The sequence below is a fragment of the Clytia hemisphaerica genome, unplaced genomic scaffold (genome assembly GCF_902728285.1).
Source record: "Clytia hemisphaerica strain Z4C2 unplaced genomic scaffold, Clytia hemisphaerica genome assembly, whole genome shotgun sequence".
NCBI lineage: Eukaryota > Metazoa > Cnidaria > Hydrozoa > Leptothecata > Clytiidae > Clytia > Clytia hemisphaerica.
The window spans coordinates 374,354-396,612 of NW_027103555.1; the positions used below are offsets into that span (position 1 = coordinate 374,354).

General features: G+C 35.1%; 3 protein-coding genes across 3 annotated transcripts; all 3 read left to right on the top strand.

Moving 5' to 3' along the window:
* Nucleotides 1–428: 428 nt before the first annotated feature.
* On the top strand, nt 429–2,089 carry LOC136800444 (ribitol 5-phosphate transferase FKRP-like). The gene has a single exon (XM_067057102.1). It carries the CDS (start codon nt 457–459, stop codon nt 1,924–1,926), a length of 1,470 nt encoding a protein of 489 aa, XP_066913203.1. The 5' UTR covers nt 429–456; the 3' UTR covers nt 1,927–2,089.
* A 10,195-nt stretch (nt 2,090–12,284) lies between these two features.
* On the top strand, nt 12,285–17,517 carry LOC136800445 (high-affinity choline transporter 1-like). The gene is made up of 8 exons (XM_067057103.1): nt 12,285–12,537; nt 12,942–13,049; nt 13,314–13,483; nt 13,815–13,952; nt 14,588–14,713; nt 15,069–15,222; nt 15,834–16,063; nt 16,450–17,517. Exons 1-8 carry the CDS (start codon nt 12,357–12,359, stop codon nt 17,101–17,103), a joined length of 1,761 nt encoding a protein of 586 aa, XP_066913204.1. The 5' UTR covers nt 12,285–12,356; the 3' UTR covers nt 17,104–17,517.
* A 499-nt stretch (nt 17,518–18,016) lies between these two features.
* LOC136800446 (uncharacterized) lies at nt 18,017–21,631 on the top strand. Its single transcript, XM_067057104.1, has 5 exons — nt 18,017–18,602; nt 18,811–18,951; nt 19,903–20,025; nt 20,346–20,465; nt 20,714–21,631. Exons 1-5 carry the CDS (start codon nt 18,110–18,112, stop codon nt 21,526–21,528), a joined length of 1,692 nt encoding a protein of 563 aa, XP_066913205.1. The 5' UTR covers nt 18,017–18,109; the 3' UTR covers nt 21,529–21,631.
* Nucleotides 21,632–22,259: the final 628 nt, after the last annotated feature.

Consider the following 22,259-nt stretch of genomic DNA (forward strand, 5'->3'; position numbering starts at 1 on the left):
AAGTGTTTGCTTTATATGGAACATGGCAATGATTTCAATACAGTACACACCTAGTTATCTTAAAAGGTCGGGCAACTAAAATTTTATGTATTATGCAGTTTGTTTTCAAAATTAAATCATTTATCAACTTGTTTCAAACTTTAGGTATTCACACAATTTTGCAATTAAATCTTGAAATTTGCACAGAATAGAGGTACAGAGGTAAAATTCATGCATTCAAGGAAACAAGGATATTGCTCAGCTCGCTAAGCTTTTCATTTGCTGTGGAGTTAGCAACAACTGTTGATTGAACCCACCCACAACATAGGAAATACTCTACAGACTAAGCTACCTGACCATAGTCTATCTGGAGCAAAGTTATAAAAAAATTCTGGGAGCTGTATTTTTTTTATATACCAGAAAAAGTAGCTTGAGCCACAAGTACAAAAGATTATTATCTATGTTGTCTTTTTTTAGATGTTAAAAAGAAATCGGCTAATATATATTGTGTTGATATTACTTGCCCTGTTAAATTTTATATTTTATTGGTTTTTTACAATTGAAGAGGCTGATAGCCAGAAGCATTTAGAATCTGAGCTTGGAGTGACAATAATCATACCTTATTTTGAATCTTTTGATCACGATTTACATGGAACTGTCAGAAACATTCACTCAATTCACCATGACGTAAATATTTTGATTCTTTCTGAAAGCATCCCATATCCGTACCCTAAAATCAGTCACAAAAATGTTCGCTTTGTTTATAAGCAACAAAACCCAGCTGTTCCAAAAAGACTTTCAGATCCCTTGACATTTGTTGATACAAATTTCATTTTGGTAATGCCTGATGGTGCTCGGATGTTGAAAGATTCTGTTGAAACTTTGATGAGTTTAGCTATCAAATCTAATAGAAATATTGTAAGCTCTCCTATTGATAGTCCAAGATGTTCTTCAATAGAATTCGACATTAAAAGGTGGACATTGACATACAATAATGAACTAGACAAGAAAAGCTGTAATTTTATTGATGGAGCAGTACTACTATTTCGAAAGAACGTTTTCACTAATTTTAGTGAATCTTTTACAAATCCCTTTTATGAGTCTTTCTTCATACAAGCAAAACTGAATCACTTATCATTGAAGATTGTCAGCAACCCAAAACTATTTACCAGAGGGAAATTTCTTTTCACAAATTCTCATTTAAAATGGAAACACGAGACTAAAATTGAAAAACAACAAACTGATTTATACCAGCGTTTTGGTGTAAAGCGGTTACTAACAGCAAACGGTATAGAAAAATGGTTTGGATGTACCCGCTTAACTCAACGTTGCTTTCCATCAGTTATTGACACTCCATCCTTCTTATTTGCTGGTCGTTGGACCCCTCCTTGTTGTTTGCAAGGTTTACGTAAAACAGCACAGCATGTTTTTTCAACCATTGAAAATGCTGGTATATTCTATTGGTTAGAAGGTGGAAGTTTGCTTGGAGCTGCTCGCCATCATGATATTATCCCATGGGATTATGATGTTGATATTGGAATATATATGAATGATATTATCAAAATTGCATTTTTGAACAAAGTATGGACTGTTAAGGAAAAGTATGAAGATTTTAATGGTTATGTATGGGAGTGTGCCACTGAAGGAGAATTTATAAGAGTACAGTACAGCAAAACGAACCATCTACACGTGGATATTTTTCCTTTCTTTGAACGTAATGGTATAATGACTAAAAATACGTGGTTCAAATCTCACCGTCAAGATAAGGAATTTCCAGTGAAATATTTGAAACCGCTTGAACGTTTGAAGTTTGTTGGAGTGGATGCTTTAGTACCTAATAATTATCGGGAATTTTTGGAGATGAAATTTGGACCTGGTGTGATTGAGAACCCGAAATATCCTTTCCCTGAGAAATTGACAGGAGTCATTGCACCTCAAATCCATTGAAACACAATTTTTTCATAATATTGATCGCTTTTTGCTCATTATCAAGATGAATTGAAGGGATCAGCAAACAGGATGAAAGATGCAGATTTTTATTGAGCTTATATATTTTTATTTGTTTTTGTATTTCAGTTTTTATAAGCCAGAGAATTATTTATTTATTTTATATGTGTTTATTCATTGCTTTATAATGAAAGAAAGATAAATACTGTAGGACCTTCTAAATATTTTCTTTAAAGATGTTCTGAAAAACTTGCAAGTTCATGATCGTTTCATTTCAATTTCACGAAGTCAAATATATACGTGAATTTGCAGAAATTTGAGCTAAATTATCCATATGGAATTAATCCTTATATTTTCTATTTCAGATGAACAAATGAAAAAAAGTCAAAAATAAAAACAAATGTTGGCATGATCAATTTCACTGGTTTGCTTTTAATGACATTCTTTAAAGAGTCTGCACAGGTATTTTCCCTTGTAAATCATTAAATTTTATATTTGTATCAAAGTCATTTCCTGTCACATTAGTAAGAGTAAGCTTTTTTACCTCGCATCACCTGTTTCTCTATTGATTTCAACCTAAATATAATTATGATGACTGTTTCAACTGTCATTTTTTAATTACACACATTCCCTCTGAGGTGCTCCCTAGAAACCTACTTTGTTGATTGTAAAATCAGTGACCTATCAAATTCTTATAAAAAACACTGGCGAGAGTTTGTCTGGCCAATCTCTTTTAATAGGTGTTTATATAAAAAAATCTATATTGATCATTCTCCTTTCTGGAAGCAAACTAACAAGACCGTTTGTCTGGATAATGGCATAGTGATTAATTTGTGATTTGTTATGAGAGTTGATGTAATCATAAGTAATTTTCAATGACCAATGTTTTTTTTTTTCAGAAAGAAATTGTGTTTTTTTATTTGCACTGTAGACTCTTTTTTTTTTTTTAAGCGATTTTTAAAGATAATAATATTACTAAGAGTTGCTCTTAAAAAAGACTTTGTTACTTGGAGCATTACACTGTAGTGTTTTTATCATGTGTTTAAAAAGGATGAATTACTGTGGGTTCTGTCTGTGTTCGTATTTCGTTGTATTTGTGTTTCTTCCAGTTTTTTTTGTTTCGGAGAGTTTTTTGAGAAAACTCGACAGTTTCAACCATTTGTACCGATAATTAGCTCTAACCCTCTATTTATGACTTGCATAATTTTGTTAACTTGAAGAATTTTGTTAACTTGAAGAATAGATTTCGAATCACTTTTCAATTCATATTTTCATTCCATGAGTTTTCATTTTTAATTTGTTTACACGCTCATGTGAAAACCCTTGAAGTTGATATTTGGAAAATCGAACTAATCTCTTCTTTTGTTCAAAAAAGATTCTCACTTCGACTTTATATGGTTATATCAAATAATATTCCAGCATTGATTTTGAATCTGTGACGTTACAATAAGAAAAATATCTATCAATCGTATCGTTCACACGTTAAATATATACATTATTTCTTTTTATCAAATGTAAACTTGAGGAGGAAAAAAACTGATAGACACCTATCAGTACGTTATATCAAAACATCAAATAATCATTTGATTCAAATAAGGAGAATTATGTTTTGATGTTGACTTTTAATTTAAAATTGTGTCTTCTGATTAGGGTTTTTGTTTCATTTTCTTCTCTCAGGTACTTCAAAACCACTCATGACGGATCACCCTAAAGGTCAAGAGGTCTTTTTTTCTTCGTTTAATAATTTGATACCTTATTTTAAGAAAGTGCTTGTTTCCTAAGGTTAAATCCTTCATGACAATTTTTTTGGAACCCTTGACCTTTTTACGTGCTGGGGTGTCGATCACAGATATTTTATATAAAACACTAGATACTACTGCTACCCTGTCTGAAGCAAAATAATCCGCCATTTTGAACGTAGGGACGTTAGGTGATCCTTAAAGTGTTGAAGTCATTGCAGTGTCAAAAAACTTCAACAGTGAAAACCAAGGTTTCTGCTGTGACCTCTTTTGAACTACTTTCAGCAAAAATGGTGGATTATTTTTCACCTGCCTAGGCTTCGAAAATATATCTAGTATTTTATATAAGATATCTGTGGTGTCGATACGTTTGTAAATGAATCATTTGTTATGATTATAGTGAACGTCTCAAGATTCCAATTCCTGTTGTCATTATGTAATGATGATTATGCAGTCATTTTAGTATCGAAATCCAAGAATCAGCATTTTTTTCTGATAATATTTTGATAACTGTGCTTTACTGGTTTTCGATTCTTTTGTAGTTGGATACTTCTGTTTTATATAGTGGTTTTAAAATCATAATAATAGTTTTTTTTTTAACCACTGATGATTGTTACGGTACACGAGAAATTTTAGCAATTGAACTTTGCTGTTCTAGCAATACGTCTGACTTGGCAAACATTTCATTTGTTTAATCATTCTAGATAAGATATTTGGAATTAAATGCATGGTTAACATATTTTTCTCATCTTAGATATTTCAACGTAGAAAAAATTCGTGTACTCTTGATGTGATGTTATAATATTGAACCGATGACTTCCTTGCCAACTTTTCTTTAAACATTTTAAACTCATCAAAACTTATCATGGTGTTTTAAGAGTTTTTAAGTCCGGGGAAGCAGATAAGCCTTATTTCCTTGAAGAGAGTATTTTCCCAAATGAAACATATCATAGATAACAATCTAATGAGTCATAGTACCTATTAAATACTTTGTCCGTTTCTTTTGGTAAAATGTTGATTTCAACAATTTTTGATTTTTGGTCGGAATTTTCAAATTATGATTTGAGAAACTACATTACACGTACGAACATACGTACTTGCAAAACGAACACAGAAAAATAAATAGCTCCTCCCCCCGCAAGGCACTGAGTGATATCGCTAGGGGTACTTTTCAATTTCAATTTCAATTTTTGTTTCTTTAAAGCTTATTTCCTTGTGTTGTGAAGCAAGTAACATAATTGAAATGATTGGCATAGTGATATGTATCAATTACTTCGGATTTTATATACCAAGGAATTTATTTTTGTTGATATATGGATGATTTTATGACGGCCGCTTCAGTAGTGTCATTTTCAGACAGCCACAGATTTTTGATATGTCATGAACACACAGTCACAGTAAAAGTTTTTTGATACGATGTACTGTATAGTGCTTTAACGGTTTTGAAAGGCGTGTATTACAGTTTATAGGAATGATTGTTTGGAATACTCGAAACTGGGAAAAGAAGCTCTAATGGCCTTTGGCATAACTTTGAAATTAATGCACTTAATCGCAGAATATTTTATCTTACATGATGATAGAATTGGCACGTCTATTCCAATATAGCAATTGTATCACTTTTATTCTAGAAACAGTTTATACAGTTAAGTGATATAGACTATTTTGGGATTAAGTGTTTGTCGTAAACTGTTTGCTAAGCGTCTTAAATCTTTTTGTCTTTTTCTTTTGATTATAACTTTTTGTAAGCATTTAAGAGCCATTTTCTGTAAAAATCAGGCAGAATCAGGCAGGTCGAGGAAGTGATATCCTCAGATTTTGCCAATTTTTGGATATTTTGCTCAAATACATGAAAATAACATCCTGTGAAAATTTTTTTGAAAAATCTTTTTTCGTTCCCAAGATAATAATAATAATAATAATAAAATTTTACAATCTAATCCCTATATAAGGATGGATTGGCTGTAGGGCTACCAAAGACACTGGACGATTATTGTCTGTGTTGTTGGGAACCCTAGAGCAATCTCACACCCTCTCATTTAATGATCTATTACAAAATACATCAATTGAAACATCTTTATCAGAAACAACTTGGTCTAACAGTGTCTTGGAAGGTCGACCACGTTTACGATTTGTGTCATCGTTAAACATTAATTGTTTCAACGACCGTTCGTTAGGCATTCTTATTACATGTGCCACATAGCTCGCTTGTTGACTTTTGATAAAGTCAGTGACGTCACGAGTTCCACAAAGTGCATGCAAATTCTCATTCGTGATGACTAGTCGATAGTCATTGTTTTCTCTGTCAATTTGTTTAAACCCATTGCGAATCATTCTTCTCAAGAATGTTCTGTATGGGATGTCTAGTCTGTTTAGTTGATTCGTAGTTAGACACCAATTTTGACAGGCGTAGGTAAGACGGCTACGCACAAAACAGTTCAGAAATGAAATGCGTGTTCTCAAGTTGATATGGAAATTTTGCAAGAGGTTTGATAGTTCTGCAAATTTTTGACAAGCGAGTTGGATTCGTTGATTTATTTCACTGTCTCCTGTACTAGGCTCGCAGCAATTAATGTAAGCTCCAAGGTATCGAAATATGGAGACATTTTTGAGGTCGACACCTCTCAGGGTTGCAATCGATGTTGGAATTTCGTCAACATTCAGTATCATTGTTTCTGTTTTGGAGTTATTTATTGCAAGTCCAAAACAGGTGAAGATTTCGTCCAAGAGTTGGATGCTTTTTTGAAGACCTTCAAGTGATAGAAGGTACAGCACTAAATCATCGGCATATCCTGACCATGGAATTTCTGACGTCCCCCAAGATCGTTGGTTCCTGTCTCTCATTTCAGCCCTTTGTTTTCGAGAAATGGCTCTCGTGTTCAAACGATATTTATGGTTGAAGAATTTAATTTCTTCAATCTGTCGACTATTTTCAAGAAAAAAAACCCTCATTACGAAATCAATGTACAAGTTGAAAAGGTTAGGGCTTTCTGGTCCTCCTTGGCGAACACCGCTTGTTGTTTCAAACGTTGCTTCCTCAAAAGTTAAAGAAGTGTTTTCATACAGTTTCTCAAGGATGTCAATCAGGAGTGAGCTTTGATTATCTTTGAAACGAAGTTTAATTGAATCAAACATCCATTTGCGCGGGATGTGATCGAAAGCTGCTGAGAGGTCGACAAACACAAGGTAGAGTGGCTGTAGTTTTCGATTGGAGATCTGTTGTATACGTTTGATGTTGTAAATCCCATCTGTTGTTCCCCGGTTCTGTCTGAATCCGTTTTGCTCGTCTGTCAATTGTGCCTCGTACCAAGGCTGGAGTCTACTCAAAATAATGTTCACGATCAATTTACATATAGTTGAACCTATGCTCAAGCCTCTATACTTTGAGGGGTCTTTCTTTGACCCTTTTCCTTTCCACAATGTTTTCAATCGAGAATTTCCCCAGGCAGTAGGAATGTCGAAGTTTTCCCATACGTTTGTAGTCATTTGATGAATAGCATCGAGAAGGATTGGACATTCACATTTCTTTAATAATTCTGAATCAATGTCATTGTTTGCTTTCTTGTTTCTAAGTTTATGTAAGTGTTCAGTAATTTCATCAATAGTGGGAGGTTCATTGTTAATAGTGATCGTCGATGAAATTTTACGAAGTGATTCAACAAAATCTGGTACGTTATCAAGTTCATTGGGTCTCATGTTATCATTATTTGGATTGAAATGGAGTTTGAAATGTTTTAACAGTTTTTCAGGAGGACATGAAGAGTTGCTACTCGAGGTATTTAAAGTCGTAGTTTGTCTTTTAGCAGTGGTGAATAATTTGTCAAGTTCTCTTGTTGCAGCAAGTACGTCAAGTTTCTCAGCTTCGGCCTTGAAGTGTTCATTTCTGAGTTGCCTGGATCGTTTTCGAATTTGTTTACGAAGTTTTTGCAAATCTTTTGGATTAGCATTCTTTTTGAAGAGTTCATCTTTTTTACAATAAAGTTCTCTTAATTTTCCATCATTTTGCCATGGTTGGTGAAGTTTTTGTTCAACAGTTTCAGGTAATGTCTCTGAAGCAACAGTTTCGATATTTTTAATAATCAAATCGTTAATATCATTGTTTTCAAGATTGTTTATCTGAATGTTATCCCAGGAATTAGAGAATTTCGAAATCAGGTTTTCACACATATCGTCGTTTTCTAGTAGTTTATAGTTGAGCTTTTTGCGAATAGTCTTTGGTTTCCTTTTTCTCGCACGAGATGATTTGTTTCCTGGGGTGTTCATATTCGAAATAACCAATCGATGATCGCTGTCGAAATCAAACGAATTATACACTCTACAGTTTGTAGTGTACTGGCGTAACCAAGAGCAACTAAGTATAAAATCGTAAACTTTCTTTGTTGTACCATCTGGGGAATGCCATGTGATTCGCCGGCAGCGTTTATGGTTGAACCATGTGTTTAATGCTGATAAATTCTTTGAAATTTGGGCCAATTTGCCCAAAAAAGTACCCTTTTGATAAATCTTTGACTTCAAGAGCAATTTTAGACATGATCAAGCTTAAGATTCATTTCAAAACATATTTTCCTGGAAGAAATCCATGAGTACTTTAAAAAAATGGCATTTTGAGAAAAAATTTTGACCCCATGGCTAGAAATCATTGCCTGAAATCACAACATTTCTAATTTTGAATAGATTTTGAGAGCAATTAGCTGGCTTGGCCAAAAGTGTCACATTGATATTTTTGTATATTATTTCGGAAGTCTTTATGGTCATCTTTAACTTTCAATTAAAATTTTCATGTGACACCTAAAATGGCGGTTAAACATAGCTTTTCGCTCAATTTTTATTATTTTCAATGAGCTTTTTTAAAAGCCATGGCCCTAAGTTCCACCACTGAAACAAACCATTTTTAGTAAGTGTTTTGGCCATATTACCCAACCATCACCCAGTCATCAAGACTTAGAAAGTTAGAAACTTAGAAAGTTAGAAACTTAGAAAGAAAGTTATGCTGCCTTACAGATGAACTTTAACTACAATACTTTACAGAGGATCGTACAGAATTTCAGTTCAACATTGATTTTTTAGAACCATTTATGCTAGATTCCACCCAATTTCATTATTTGAATTTTGACTCTTTGATATTAGTTTTGATCAAAATATTGAAATAATTTGACTTGAAATGATCATGCTTGATGAAATTCAATTAAAGTGGTTCTAAAAATTCTGTATCCTCTCCTCCTCTTAGAGTCCATCTGTAAGGCAGTATAGCTTTCTTCAAAGTTCTTTTCTAGGTCTGTTTAGTATCTATAATGACAAAACAGTACAAAGGGATGAAATGCAAGAAGAGACTTCCCTTCAAAGATCAATTGCAAATAATTTTCAGCATTTGAAAACAAAGAAAAACAAGAGACATAGAGTTTTTCCTTAGTGGTGAAATTTCTTGTCAAAAGCCTCATTTCACCTGTTAAAAGAACCTTCAACTTCTATGCTAAGTACCCCCACTTAATTTTCTCTTAGTATTTCCTCTGCAATAATGTTAAAAACATTAGAATCAATTTGATTTGATTTAGGGTTTTGCAACAAGCATCAGCCAAAGTTGCTTCCTCGTTACCTGTTGGATTTGCTATTTCTGTCTCTGCGACCCTAATTTGCCCAAAATTCAGTGAAAATTGTTTCCAAGACTTTGATATTGCAATCTAAGACATTTACCATGGTCTGGAACCACTAGGAAACAGTTTGGAAAATTTTGATAAAGCTGGATGCCTGGTTGCTAGGGAAAAACAATGCGTTGCTAAGGGAAAAATTGGCTAAGTGAATAAAAAGATTTTCGAAGATAAATTGTGCAAAAATGGTATTAGAGCACATGGGTTTGATTTTAGGATTGGGTAATATGGCCAAAACACTAACTAAAAATGGTTTGTTCCAGTGGTGGAACTTAGGGCCATGGCTTTAAAAGCTCATTGAAAATACTAAAAATTAAGCGAAAAGCTATGTTTAACCGCCATTTTAGGGCGTGGCCTTAAGTGTCACATGAAAATTTTAATTGAAAGTTAAAGATGACCATCTGACTTCAGAAATATACAAAAATATCAATGTGACACTTGTGGCCAAGCCAGCTAATTGCTCTCAAAATCTATTCAAAATTAGAAATGTTGTGATTTCAGGCAATGATTTCTAGCCATGGGGTCAAAAATATTTTCTCAAAACGCCATTTTTTCAAAGTACTCATGGATTTCTTCCAGGAAAATATGTTTTGAAATGAATCTTAAGCTTGATCATGTCTAAAATTGCTTTTGAAGTCAAAGATTTATCAAAAGTGCACTTTTTTTCGCTGTGTTTTCCTGAGCTTAGGAATGCAGACAGGGTGAAGGCTGGACCTGTTATGTTGTCTTTAACAGTTCGTTTATTTTGTTTATAAATTTGCTATATTTTACAAAGGTGGTGTTTTTTATTGACTAATCCAGTTGTCTATAATAGCTTCGTCTAGCCTTATTGGAATTTTCTCTCTCCCCTTGTGAATCTAGACTCGCCTGGTCTTACTTATTACCCTATCTCAGTCAACTACTTTAATGGGATTAACTTTTTCGCGGGGATTATATTTCGCGGTTGCGCATTTTGGTTGTTGAAATACGCATTATTAGAACTTCTTTGATGCCAATAAACATTTAAAAAATGATTTTGTTTGATTGGGAAATTTGAGTTTTCGTTAAAAATATTTCGCGGAAATGGCCTTTCCAAATTTCCATCGGGACTTAATTTATTGGATGACACAAATCTGCGAAATCTGCGAAATTTAATCTCCGCGAAAATTTATCTCCTCAAAGTATGACTGGTTTTGAAATTAATGAGTTATAAAGTGAAAGATGCTTATGAATTCAGCAAGAGAGCAAGATGCGATTATCGTGACGAAAATGGTAATAGAAACACTATCCGACATTTGGTAGTAAGTAGCGTCGACATTAAAAATAAAGCTCTAACATGAACTAGAAACTTTTAGCTAAAAGTTCAAAAATTACCCTAGATTTGCAATCAGTCAAACAGAGAAAATGTGGTCAATGACATTTATAAAAAAAATCCATTTTCATGATGAAAAGGTATCAAAAAGTGGTTAAATCTCTTCGCGTAATAAATCATTCTCGATACAATTCACAGTTTTTTGATTGCATGTATTCTTGTTATATTAATAAGAACTTCCACGTAAGAGTTGCAGCTCATTTAATCTTTAAAACCAGCCCTTACAGAGTTTCAAACTTCTTTGAGCCAATTCTTGCTTATCATATGTGGTTTGATTAAATTATCTTGTGTTTCTCTGTTACATCGTTTGAATATTTTTGTTGTTGCTCTTTGGGTTGTTTTTATTCTTATAAAAGAATCGGTTTATCTTAGAAAGAGTTTATCCGTCTAAACATTGATTTATAACCTAGTTCCTGAAGTTAGTTTAGCTTTTATTACACATGTCTTAATTATGAAAAGGTTTGATTTTTGCAAACTGTTTCATCTATTTCATGTGATTTTTCGTGCTTTTTGTCGTGTGCAATGTTAGTAAGTAGTCTTTAAACTTTCAAAACCTCCTTCCCTAACACTTAAAGTAGCTGGCTGCTTCCTTGTGTGAAATTTCTTCGTCAAAACCTAAATACAAGTCTACTTGTGTAATTCTAGCACACTTGAAGTAGCTGGCTGCTTCCTTGTGTCCGCGTTTTGATTTTTAAGATTATTTCAGATCTTTTTTAGTGCGTCTAATATCGCTTTTTTCAAGTTACTTGCATTTATCCCCTTCTTTAAGTTTCCCAATCTTCCATGACGATAATTTTGCAATCGTTTATGAGTAATTATCTCATTAATCCATCTACAAAGTTAATGATAGATTTTATCAGTTCAGTAATAAACCCCTCTCTCTTGCACTAAAATTTTGTACAGGCAAATCTCATTATGCTTAATAAACTGTCAAAGAAATTCTCATGTTCTTTAAGTATGAGTAGTTTTCCAGACTGAGCCAATTCTCTAGATTGCTTTGAGGCGCTGAGACGCTGATATCTTCTCTTCGCTAGAAACTAAATATAATTTTGCCTGTGTAATTCTAGCCTATGGCAGCACCATAGTATCTTCTAGGATTGATATATTTTCAAATTAAGAATCGCAATTGCCTTTGTTGTTGGACAGAACCAAAGATTTTATTTGCACCGATACAAAATATTAGCTGGGGATTAGATAGCTCCAAGGAATAAGTCAGGTCTCTCTACAATTTAAGTCCCTCGAAAGAATTGAGAATATTTTTAAGTAGACTTTCGATACCAATCCTCTCAAACAAATAAAATGAAGTTTAAGTTCTTTAAGTTTTAAGTATAAATTGGGTAGCATTTCTAAAAGAGGTTTCTTATGATTAAGTCACAGGCGAAAATGTTTCAGTTTTGTTGATAAGCTTCATATAGAGGAATTAAATTCAAGTAGTCAAACATTAACTGAAATAGCCAGAACTCAACTATGAGAATTTTACTTGGCCCAAAGCATGTGGCTAATTTTACAAATTATATACTAAAATTATTTTTCTCGATTTATACGAGTTAAATTTACTTTAATTTACTGTGAAATGTCTACCATATTATGACTAAGTCGATCAAGTTTATTGTTGTCTGGTTTTTAAAAGTCAAAAACAAATCAACACAGAAGTGAAATATGAAGACAGCTTGAAGTAACCAACACACGAATCTCAATATGGAAAACATCCCTGGTCTAGTCAGTGTCATTGTTTTTGTCCTGTCGTTCCTCATATTAGCCGTATGGTCGACACGTCGTAAAAGAATCGCCGACAAATACAGTTCCATCCCTAAAGATGAACGATTTTTATTGGCTAGTCGTGACATCGGCTGGTTGTTTGGTTTCTGTTCAATGACAGGTTAGTGCACTGTGTTCTCTTGGATATTAGCGAGTATATGTATTATATGTATTTTTGGGCGACAGAGACGGTAAGCTTCTTATGTTTCTACTTCCTGACTGACTGAGGACGACGGTAATTCAACAATTTTACCATCCTCGATTTTGCGGGTCAGAACTGCGGGTTTTTCCAAATTGCTTCAGTTGTTCCGCCTTCCACGAATTTACAAATACATAAACTCGTTATTATCTTGTAATTCAACATTTATGTTTTTCTTAATATTTTCGTTAGCTCCATGCGAAATCTGTAGCTGTCTATCAAAGAGTCGTTATAGATAATTTCGAACTCATTCTAGTTTGCCTACGGATTGAAAAGCAATGACCGCTATCATTTCTATTGATCTCTGATTTCTCTTCCATTTGTAGCAACGTTTGTTTGTGGGCTGTTTGTCAATTCAACCACTCGATCCATATACCATGAAAACTTTGCTTCCACTAAAACCCCATGGGCTCTCTCTTTCAGTCTTTTGATTGGTAAGTATGATATAGCTTGTATATGTCTTTATCTTTTTATATAGCCTTTCTTTGGCCTATGAGATATTTTGGTGTCTTATATAATTATATTCTGGAAAAATTTAGTATTGCAAGTCAAGCAAGCAATAAGATTAAATATTGAAGGGGAGCTAAAAATTAAGATAATCTTAACGAAATTTTAGAAATATAGGGAAGAACAAAGAATGCAAGCGTATTTACTTTGCTGCCGATTTAAAATCGCAATGTATCCTTTCCATTTCACAGGTGGACTGCTTTTCGCCAAGAAAATCCGTAAATCAGGCTACGTTACTATGCTAGACCCTTTACAAGAGAGATATGGCAAATTTGTGGGCGGCATTCTCTTTCTACCCGCCCTTCTTGGTGAAGTTCTATGGGTGGCCGCCATGGTTGGAATGCTTGGCCAAATGTTTCAGGTATGCCGTGTTTTTAAAAGATATCCTTTTTTATGTTGACAAAGCAGAATTAGCAAAATAATTTTGTTATGAAATGTGTGCTCCCGCGGCAAGAGAGGGGAAGAAAGCATTGTTTTTTATACAAGTCACTAAAGTACCGTACTTCAGCATCGTCGATGCTTTAACGCTGCATCGCCATTTAATAATTCTCTAATGCATTTCATTTAAAGATATCTACGCAATTCACTAGAATCGATTACACTTTTTTGGCTAGCCTTAATTTTAAGGTTTTAATGTTTGGTTTGTTTACGTTAGGTTTTCGAAAAATCATCAACACTTGTTTTCATTCTAGGTGATCTTTGGTAACGAACATATGAGTTTGTTGGTCATTTTGGTTGTCTGTGTGGTTGTTTTGAACACAGTATTCGGTGGTTTGTACTCTGTTGTCATACTCAATGCTGTGCAATTACTATGTTTGGTGATTGGAATTGTAAGTTGATTTGCAATGTATTTTTATCAATCGAAGCTGTTGTTATATTGTAACTGTTCGTTTACCTTGGCTACGACACTAGCTACGAGGTAGCTGCAAAGGCCAATAATAAATCAACTTTATTATTTAAAGGTTTTATTTTTACATAAGTGTTCCCGTTTCATACCAGACGCATATTTCATATCAGGATAGTGTCTTCCTATTGTTATATTATGCTGATTAGACATTGTGACGTGCCATGGCACTCATAAGGTTCGGCCTCGCGTGAGCATCGCTCTCCCAGTGTCGTTCGAGTGTCATGGTATACGCCATGGCTTGGCAGCTCGCGTCTGTCAAGTCGCAGTGTCTGTCAGCGCCGTGATTCCTACTCCTTCGTGGGTAGGACCTATCCCGAATGCATTAGGAGGGCTCATATCTATCTATCTATTATGCTGATATAAGCAAAAAAACTATTTTTCTTTTCCTCTTTCTGACCAACCTTGCTTCACATCTGTGTCGATTCGATGTGAAAAAGCTTGTAAATTAAAGCTGATGAGTATTAAGCAAACGATATCACTCTTATTTAAAAACAAGCTTTTAAACCGTCGGGTTTTGTCAGGCTTTTGACTGATTTCTAATAATTCATTTCGTTACAGTGGATCGCCATCCCATTCGCTTTAACACATGATCACGTGATGTCCATAAGCAATACAACCGACCAATGGGTGGGAAGCTTTGTAGCGGAAAACACTGGTGAACGATTAGACCATGCTTTGTTCATGGTACGTTTGAGTATTTGATTTTAATGCTTTCTTCGCTTCCTTATTTGTTCAGTAACGCCTCCTCCAGTGCCGTAGGAAGTATTTAGACATTAGTGGGAGGGGGGCTAAAATTTTGTGACACCGCTAAAGGCCCAGCTTGGATTGGCCCGAGGGGGGGTTTTGACTAAAAAGCGGCATATAAAAGAGACTTTAAATGAAAAAATGACGGTCGAGCCTTAGCACGTTCTGATCAAAAAGTTGCTGACACGAGCCCAACATAAATCAACCATCGTAAGGTGACTCAGTCTGAGCCAAATTAGAACCAATGCGAATTCAACCCCTAATCTTCAATGTAGGTAAAATATTAATTTTTCAGATTGTCGGTGGTATACCATGGCAAGTGTACTTCCAACACATCATTTCCATGAAGGATGTTCAGCAAGCACGAGCGATCAGTTGTATCAGTGCTTTTGGTTGTCTGGTGATGGCTTGTCCTGCTATCATCCTTGGTGCTGTCGCCAAAAGCACAGGTATCTAGATTTTTATTGTTGCTGTTTTTAAGCTTTCTCGACAACATTTTATATTGCAACCACCTTTGGTGAATCTGGACGGAAAGTTCAAAATTATACAAAAAAGTTTAAGAAATTTCGTTCTTTCAAGGCTTACGTCTAGGAAGCCATGTATGTTTTTTGAGGTTGAAGTTTGAAAATTTCTGGTGTCATCATTCAATTTCTTATACACAACACGTCTTTTGCATTTTTCTCACAGTTTGAAACGTCATAACGACTTATAATTAGCAATTAAGTAGAAGAATCTGACTCTCACAGAAAAGTTTTAAGTCTCTTATGGGAATTAGATGAGTGATTTTCGATAAGAAATGCAATAAAAATGCTTCGAAAAATATTTTAATGGGGAACAATAATATCATTACTTACTAGCGGACATAGCTAGAACATGAGAAATCGGCAAAAATCTGTTACTTGTATATTCAGTGTATAATATATCCGTGTTGACAGAAAGCTTGAAAGCGAAAATATATTAAGTCCAATTGACTTCTTACTACGAAGGACCCAATTGACATTTGTCAATGAACTTTCTCATTACCCGTCTTAAAATATTCTTTGAAACCATTGCTCCATAGATTGGGAATCTGTTTTCGGTAACTCCACCACTGGCACTCATCTCAACGACATGGGTAACCTGGAAACGGATGGTATCCTACCAATCACATTGAAGTATTTGACACCATCTTGGGTGATGTTCATCACACTGTGCGGTTTGATTGGTGCGATGATGTCTTCTGCTTCGTCAGCGTTTTTATCTTCCGCTTCCATGTTCTCAAGGAACATCTACAAAGCGAGTAAAAAGACGGTAAGTCATTGATTTTTATCCTTACCGTGAACTGAACTTAAGTTTCTCTAAGCTTTCTCTAAGATTTAACATGTGAGGACGGACAAAAAGAATTTTACCGCGCCTGTCTCAATCACATTGCACTATGATGATACACTATGATACTCGCGGCAGAAGTAAGATAAGAGATAACGATGAAATTTCGTTCAGTAATCATCTTGAGTATGTGCCCTTCTATTTCAGATATCAGCTAATGAGACTTTAAATTTTGATATTTAGGGCTTGGACACTAGTTTTTTTTTGTTTTCTACAATTGGGCCTATAAATGATTTGAAGCCACTGAAGTTGAGCCCAGTGCGTTGCGCACCTTCGACTATTTTTAAATATGTGGTGCTCTTCTATTTCAGACATCTGCAAATGAGACGTTATGGGTTGTTCGATTCGCTACCATCATCATCGCTTCCATGGCAACGGTCCTCGGTCTGACACTTGGCACTTTCACTTTCGATTTATGGATCTTATCATGTGATTGTATATATGTCGTGCTTTTCCCGCAGCTCTTATGTGCTGTTTACGTTAAGTGGGTGAACGTTTACGGTGCTTTCCCGGCAATCATGGTTGGTTCCGCATTACGGATATGCGGTGGTATCCGGGAATTCGGTGTACCGGCTTGGATTAAATTTCCGTTTTATGATATGGAAAATGAGAGACAAGTTTTCCCGTTTAGAACATTAGCAATGGGATGTTCATTGCTCGTTTTGGTGCTTGGCTCGCTCATCGCTAGGAGAATAGAGGAAAGATTCGGTGCCAATCTATCACAGGATGAAATAGACATTTTGAAGATCAGTTACAAAGAACCTGAAATTGGTGAATTTACTTCCTTTTCCAAGATAACACGCTGGTCGGGTAGTTATAATAACATTACAGCTAGTGCACTTGAGTTGCGCAACAAGGGGAGAGAGGACAAGTCGCTTTTGAAAGCGACGCTCGGCCGTAACACGTCCGCTTGTTCGAATCGACCGACAATCGAAGCGTGCGAAGAGGAAAAATTGGAGTTTTGAATTGACATGTTAGTTGACCGTTCTTAATATTTAACCAACCTCAAAGGGTTGGTTAAATTGTTTGGTGTTAAAACGACGAGAATAATGGTTTAAATTTCGTTTTAGAAAAAAACCCTAAATGACTTACATACTCTTGGCATATACAGTTTTGTATAATGCGACACACAATTTGGATATATATTTAGAGATAAACAACATTAATACATTTGAATTTTAAAGACGGATTGTTTATATATTTTGGAATAATGAATCGCGTATATTAAGATTTTCTTTGTTAGCTAACGGTTTGAAGTAATATATTTTGAAATATTTTCCGTTTTAACAAATTTTACATCCTTAACTTTTTAGTTGAACGAACTTATGTTAATTTTCATTTTTTTTGTTATTTGATGCAAAGATGTTTATATGAATTTAGATGAAAAGTGCTTTGATTTTATTGCAAATTTGTCAGCATAAGATTAAAGTGATTAAGTTACAGATTTTCTCCCAAATTATTGAACTTAATTTTTAAAGGTTGGAAATCCCTAAAATTTAGTTTCTCTAGAGAAGTTTCCTTGAGCGAACAGTTTGAAGATATCCCTAAGTACGCTAATTGGTATGGTGTTTTTGGCTGAAGGTGAAGTTTTAAGACGCAGTTTGAAATTTATTTTTAAATCATGCTCACCAAAAAATGTAAAACGATAAACAAACAATTCAAACGTAAAAATGTTTCATTAAAAATATAATTCAATTTTTGTAACAAGTGTCTCTTTCTTTGGAGGAAGTTAGTTTTCACTTTCACAATTTTTGAAACTTACAATTCCAAACAAAGCAAAATTTTCTTTTCAGTTACTTTTGGTTTAAATTCTATTTAACATAATTTTGTGAATTTGTTTTTAATTTTGAAAATCTTTTTTTTCTATTTTTTTGTTTTTAAGAATGAAAATCAACGTAACTGTTGAAACAACTCTGGCAACATAGCACTTGAGAAACCACTTGGCTTTTTGGTGATACTTGATCAAAAACCATGACAAATTTCTTTCACTGGAGTGTTGTTGGTATTTTATTCACCTTTTATAGTGGATTCATTTCTTGCAATGTTGATCTTTGGAAATGCGCAAACTCTTTTCTGGACCTACCGACTATTTTCATGAAAGGTCAAGAATATGTGGACGTTTGTATCCCGTTGCTAGGTGACGTGATGTCCATGTCCCTTGAAGACGCAAAATGTGGGACGGGCGTACAACACGCTTGTATCGGTGTTCGATTTTTAAAGACGTATAACATCCCACTTTACGCTGGAGTTCATTTCCAAAACGCACCGGATGTTGTGCTAGGTTTGAACCGAGTTGGTAATTATCCTAATGGTCGCCCGATCGGTAAATCCATCGTGAAAGATGACGGTAGGAATGGTGCAAGTGATGTTGATTTGGTTGTCAAGAGAACGAGCGTTGTTGTCAAGGCTGATGGGGACGGTGTAGTGAAGAAGGAAACATGGTCTGAAGCGGCATGGAGCAATGGTACGTAATGGGGTATAGAAATCGCTTTGAATTATATACAACAAATGCACACACTAACAATACTCTGCCATCTGAAGCGAGTTTGAACTTAGATGCATTTTAGTGGTGACTCGAGTTGGAGATTATCGGACGAAAATACCTCTAAATGCCTTTAAATAACTGTCTGACCCTTTAAAATGTAAAAGGTGAATTTTCCAAATATTTTCAGATCGATGTGAAGTGGGAAGCAGTCTTCGTCAACCATGCACATCAGAAAACAATCCCACTGTTTGGAGTCGATGTCCACATTCTATATGTTGTTGGGATAATTCGAAGAAAGAATGTTTTCGAAAAATTGAAGAAGGACGATGTGAGTATGAAGAGAAGTACTTACTTTACAATATCGTGTTGTCTTGTAGAAGAGTTCACTAGAGTTGTTATACCCCTTCGATTTTTTTCCGATAGGATTGAAAAGTTGACTTGGAGAACTCACTGCTTATCGCGAAAGCTCTGTTATTCAGCCTTCTCGAGATGCATAAATTTATTGTTGTCCTCGTTTTCAAACAGATTTCATTGCTATGAGATTATACATTTAAACCAATTTAAATTCCCAAAAGGCAAACATTAACTCTAAAACAAAAGTACATGAAATTCAAAATGTCTCATGAGGTGTAAACAACACAATTATCATTGTGAATATGTAATTTTATAGCAATGAAATCTGTTTGAAAACGAGGACAACAATAAATTTATGCATCTCGAGAAGAGTGTATTCAGCCTTCTTTATTCGAATAAATATCTTTTGCGATTTTGCGACTGTAAAATTAAGAAACTCGAACTTTCGTAAGGTAAGGGACCTATTCATAAAATTTATAAAAGTCATTGGCAGCTAACAAATCTTAGTCTACACAATAGACAGATCCAGGCTTTTAGGCCTTACTCTTGGTCTATAGGCACTGCTATAGGCGGCCACTAGTGACCCCCACCGGGAATTGCTTATTAATAGGTTTAAACATAATAGACAACATTCACAAAAGATGTTTATCAATAGAGATTTTAAATAAAAGAATGTTTAAAACACAGCTGATTGGCTTAGGTTTCGAAACTCTCTATTGTTTCATTAAAACCTCAGTGCGCATGCGATTTATCTGGAGAATTTCAATATTCAAAACAAGAGCAGTGCTCATAGCCCGAAGAGTAGGAGTTTTACGCTCGAAACGAAGGAAGATATGACGTAGCCTAACAAATCTTGGTCGTCTTCCTCTCTGATAGAAAGATGATAGTTATACTCTCAACATTGGAATGTCATCCCCCTTTTCAGATTCACAATGTGACGTCATCAAGAAAGAATCACGTGAATCTTGTTCGTTCAAAGGGACGAGTCAAGAACGTTGTCAAGCACTTGGTTGTTGCTATGACGACGAGACTTGCTTCAATCCTATCGGTATGTGAAAACCAGTAGTTTCAGTTCTCCTTTAAATGCAATTCGATGAAGGTTCTTAGGGTTTTGAGAAATAAAGAAGTTTCTCGGACGGGTCTTATAAACTCCTCCTCAAAGTAATGTTATTGAAAGGACTTTGAAATTTTTGCATTTAGGTTTGACCATCATCGATGGTAGAGCCCTTAATTAATACTTGGATAGATTTTGCTTCTTGGTAGATTGACATGGCGAAAAGTCCAGTGAAGTAATAATTGGATCACATCACCATCATCCAGTCATTCCTTTATATATCGTTAAATGTAAATTTTTCTCGTTTTCTTAAGAACGTTGTCAGGTGGAGGTAAGCGATCGAAAGAGATGTGGTATTGGACAAATGGAAAAATTGTCGTGTTTTAATTTCGGCTGCTGTTGGTCCAAAGATGAAATATGCTACATGCCAGCAGGTATGGGACCTTTTATCATGCCCATAGTTGTTAAGTTCTAGGAGCAATTCATATGACACAAAAGAACTCGTAACTCTTTCTAGGGTATTTAGACAAGTCACAACTAAGTTAAATTTTTAACAGCCATAGACAAACTCTGAGCTTCCAATATGAGAAACAGTGGGATGGTTTGAATAGATAAATGCTCGGTCCATGCTAGCCCATTGTAACTTATTTCTAAACTACTATTCTGACTTTTATCACTCCAGGAAAATTCGGTCACGTTTTCATGAGTGAGCTGAACCAGAAAATCATTAGCGGTGCGGAAAACTATTCACCTGATCGACATGTCAAAGGACAGCTCGTTTATCAATCACTGGTCAAACGGATTAAATCAGCATTGGCGCCTCAAACATCCAACCTATTTAACACGTTCGTACAGTATGCAGGCGCCAATATCGCAAGTATACCTCGTGAAACACAGATTGAGAATATTATGTATAACTGCTTGAACACCAAAGGAATTAAACAGAAATATTTAACGACTGATTTTTATTTCATAACGGGAACGAAACCGATTGACGTTGCGTCATTGGATAAAGAAGAGTTTAATGGCATGAACGTCCCGCAACTACAATGGTCCGCTATGTGTTGCGTGTTACAGTTCAAAGAAATGGCTGGCGAAGGTGAAGTTATGGATGAAAAATCATTTGCGTTTTCACGTGGTTACGTAAGCTCCAATGAAAAACCCGTTAACGCAAAACCAACCGATGAAACGTCTTCGTTCCACGTATTCCCGAAAGACGGGGACCCGGCGTTACTTGATCTCGATGAACTTAAAGACGTGATACAGAATTATGCGGAAGAGAGAACTGACAATCCGATCGATATGACAGTTGAGAGTTTTTTCGGCGCAGGTTCCATTTGTGATGTGAAAACTAAGAAAACAGTGGATCAAGAGACGCAAGAGAGAGCTTATTTTGATCAGTTTAAACGGCTAGTTGTTCAACAAGCAGGTGAAGACACGTTGGCGCCTGGAGAGGCGTTGAAAAGATTGGAGCAATTCTTTCGTAAAAGTAGTTGAATAATTGTTCACTTAGTTTATGTTTTTTTCTGCTTTTGTCTATTTTTAACCCAACACACCATATACACTTTTCAAAACCAAAAGTATTTTTATCGCAATTAAATACTTGATCTGTATCTTAAAAGATCATCAATTCTGCCAGAACCATCCCCTCAAGGGTGACGGGTGAATGGAAGAAGTTTTAGTCATTGCTACCACTAAAAACATATATCTACCCACGACTTTGTTTTCCACGGGTATTGGTAAAGGCATATTTCTGATTGACTTGCTTTCATATTATTTGCCAGTTTTTCGGTTTTGAACAAGCTTAGGAGTAGACTGAATCACATACCTCTACAAAACTGCAGGTATATAAGGAGCATGGATCTGTTAGTGGATGCCAGTAGCCTAGCTAAGGGGTCAACTTCTCGAAAATTTTCCTACTACTTCGAAAGATCTAAGGATACATAAAAGAAATGAATTTCGATAAGATATCTGTCTTCTGCCGTTGTAAGTGCCATTAAGGCGTAAGTTTGGATAAAGATTACATGTCAACAAAAATAATCATAAAAAAATACCGCTATAGCTAGCCAAACAGTACCTCTGTATAAGCCTGAACTTGTTTTGCTCCATCGTGTGTGTAAAATTGACACGTTCTAAGATTACATAAGTCAGAAAATGTGATCTTTTTTACTTTTGCAGGTCCGGAATAGTGCAAATCAGTCAGATCTATTGCTACCTTGTGACAATGA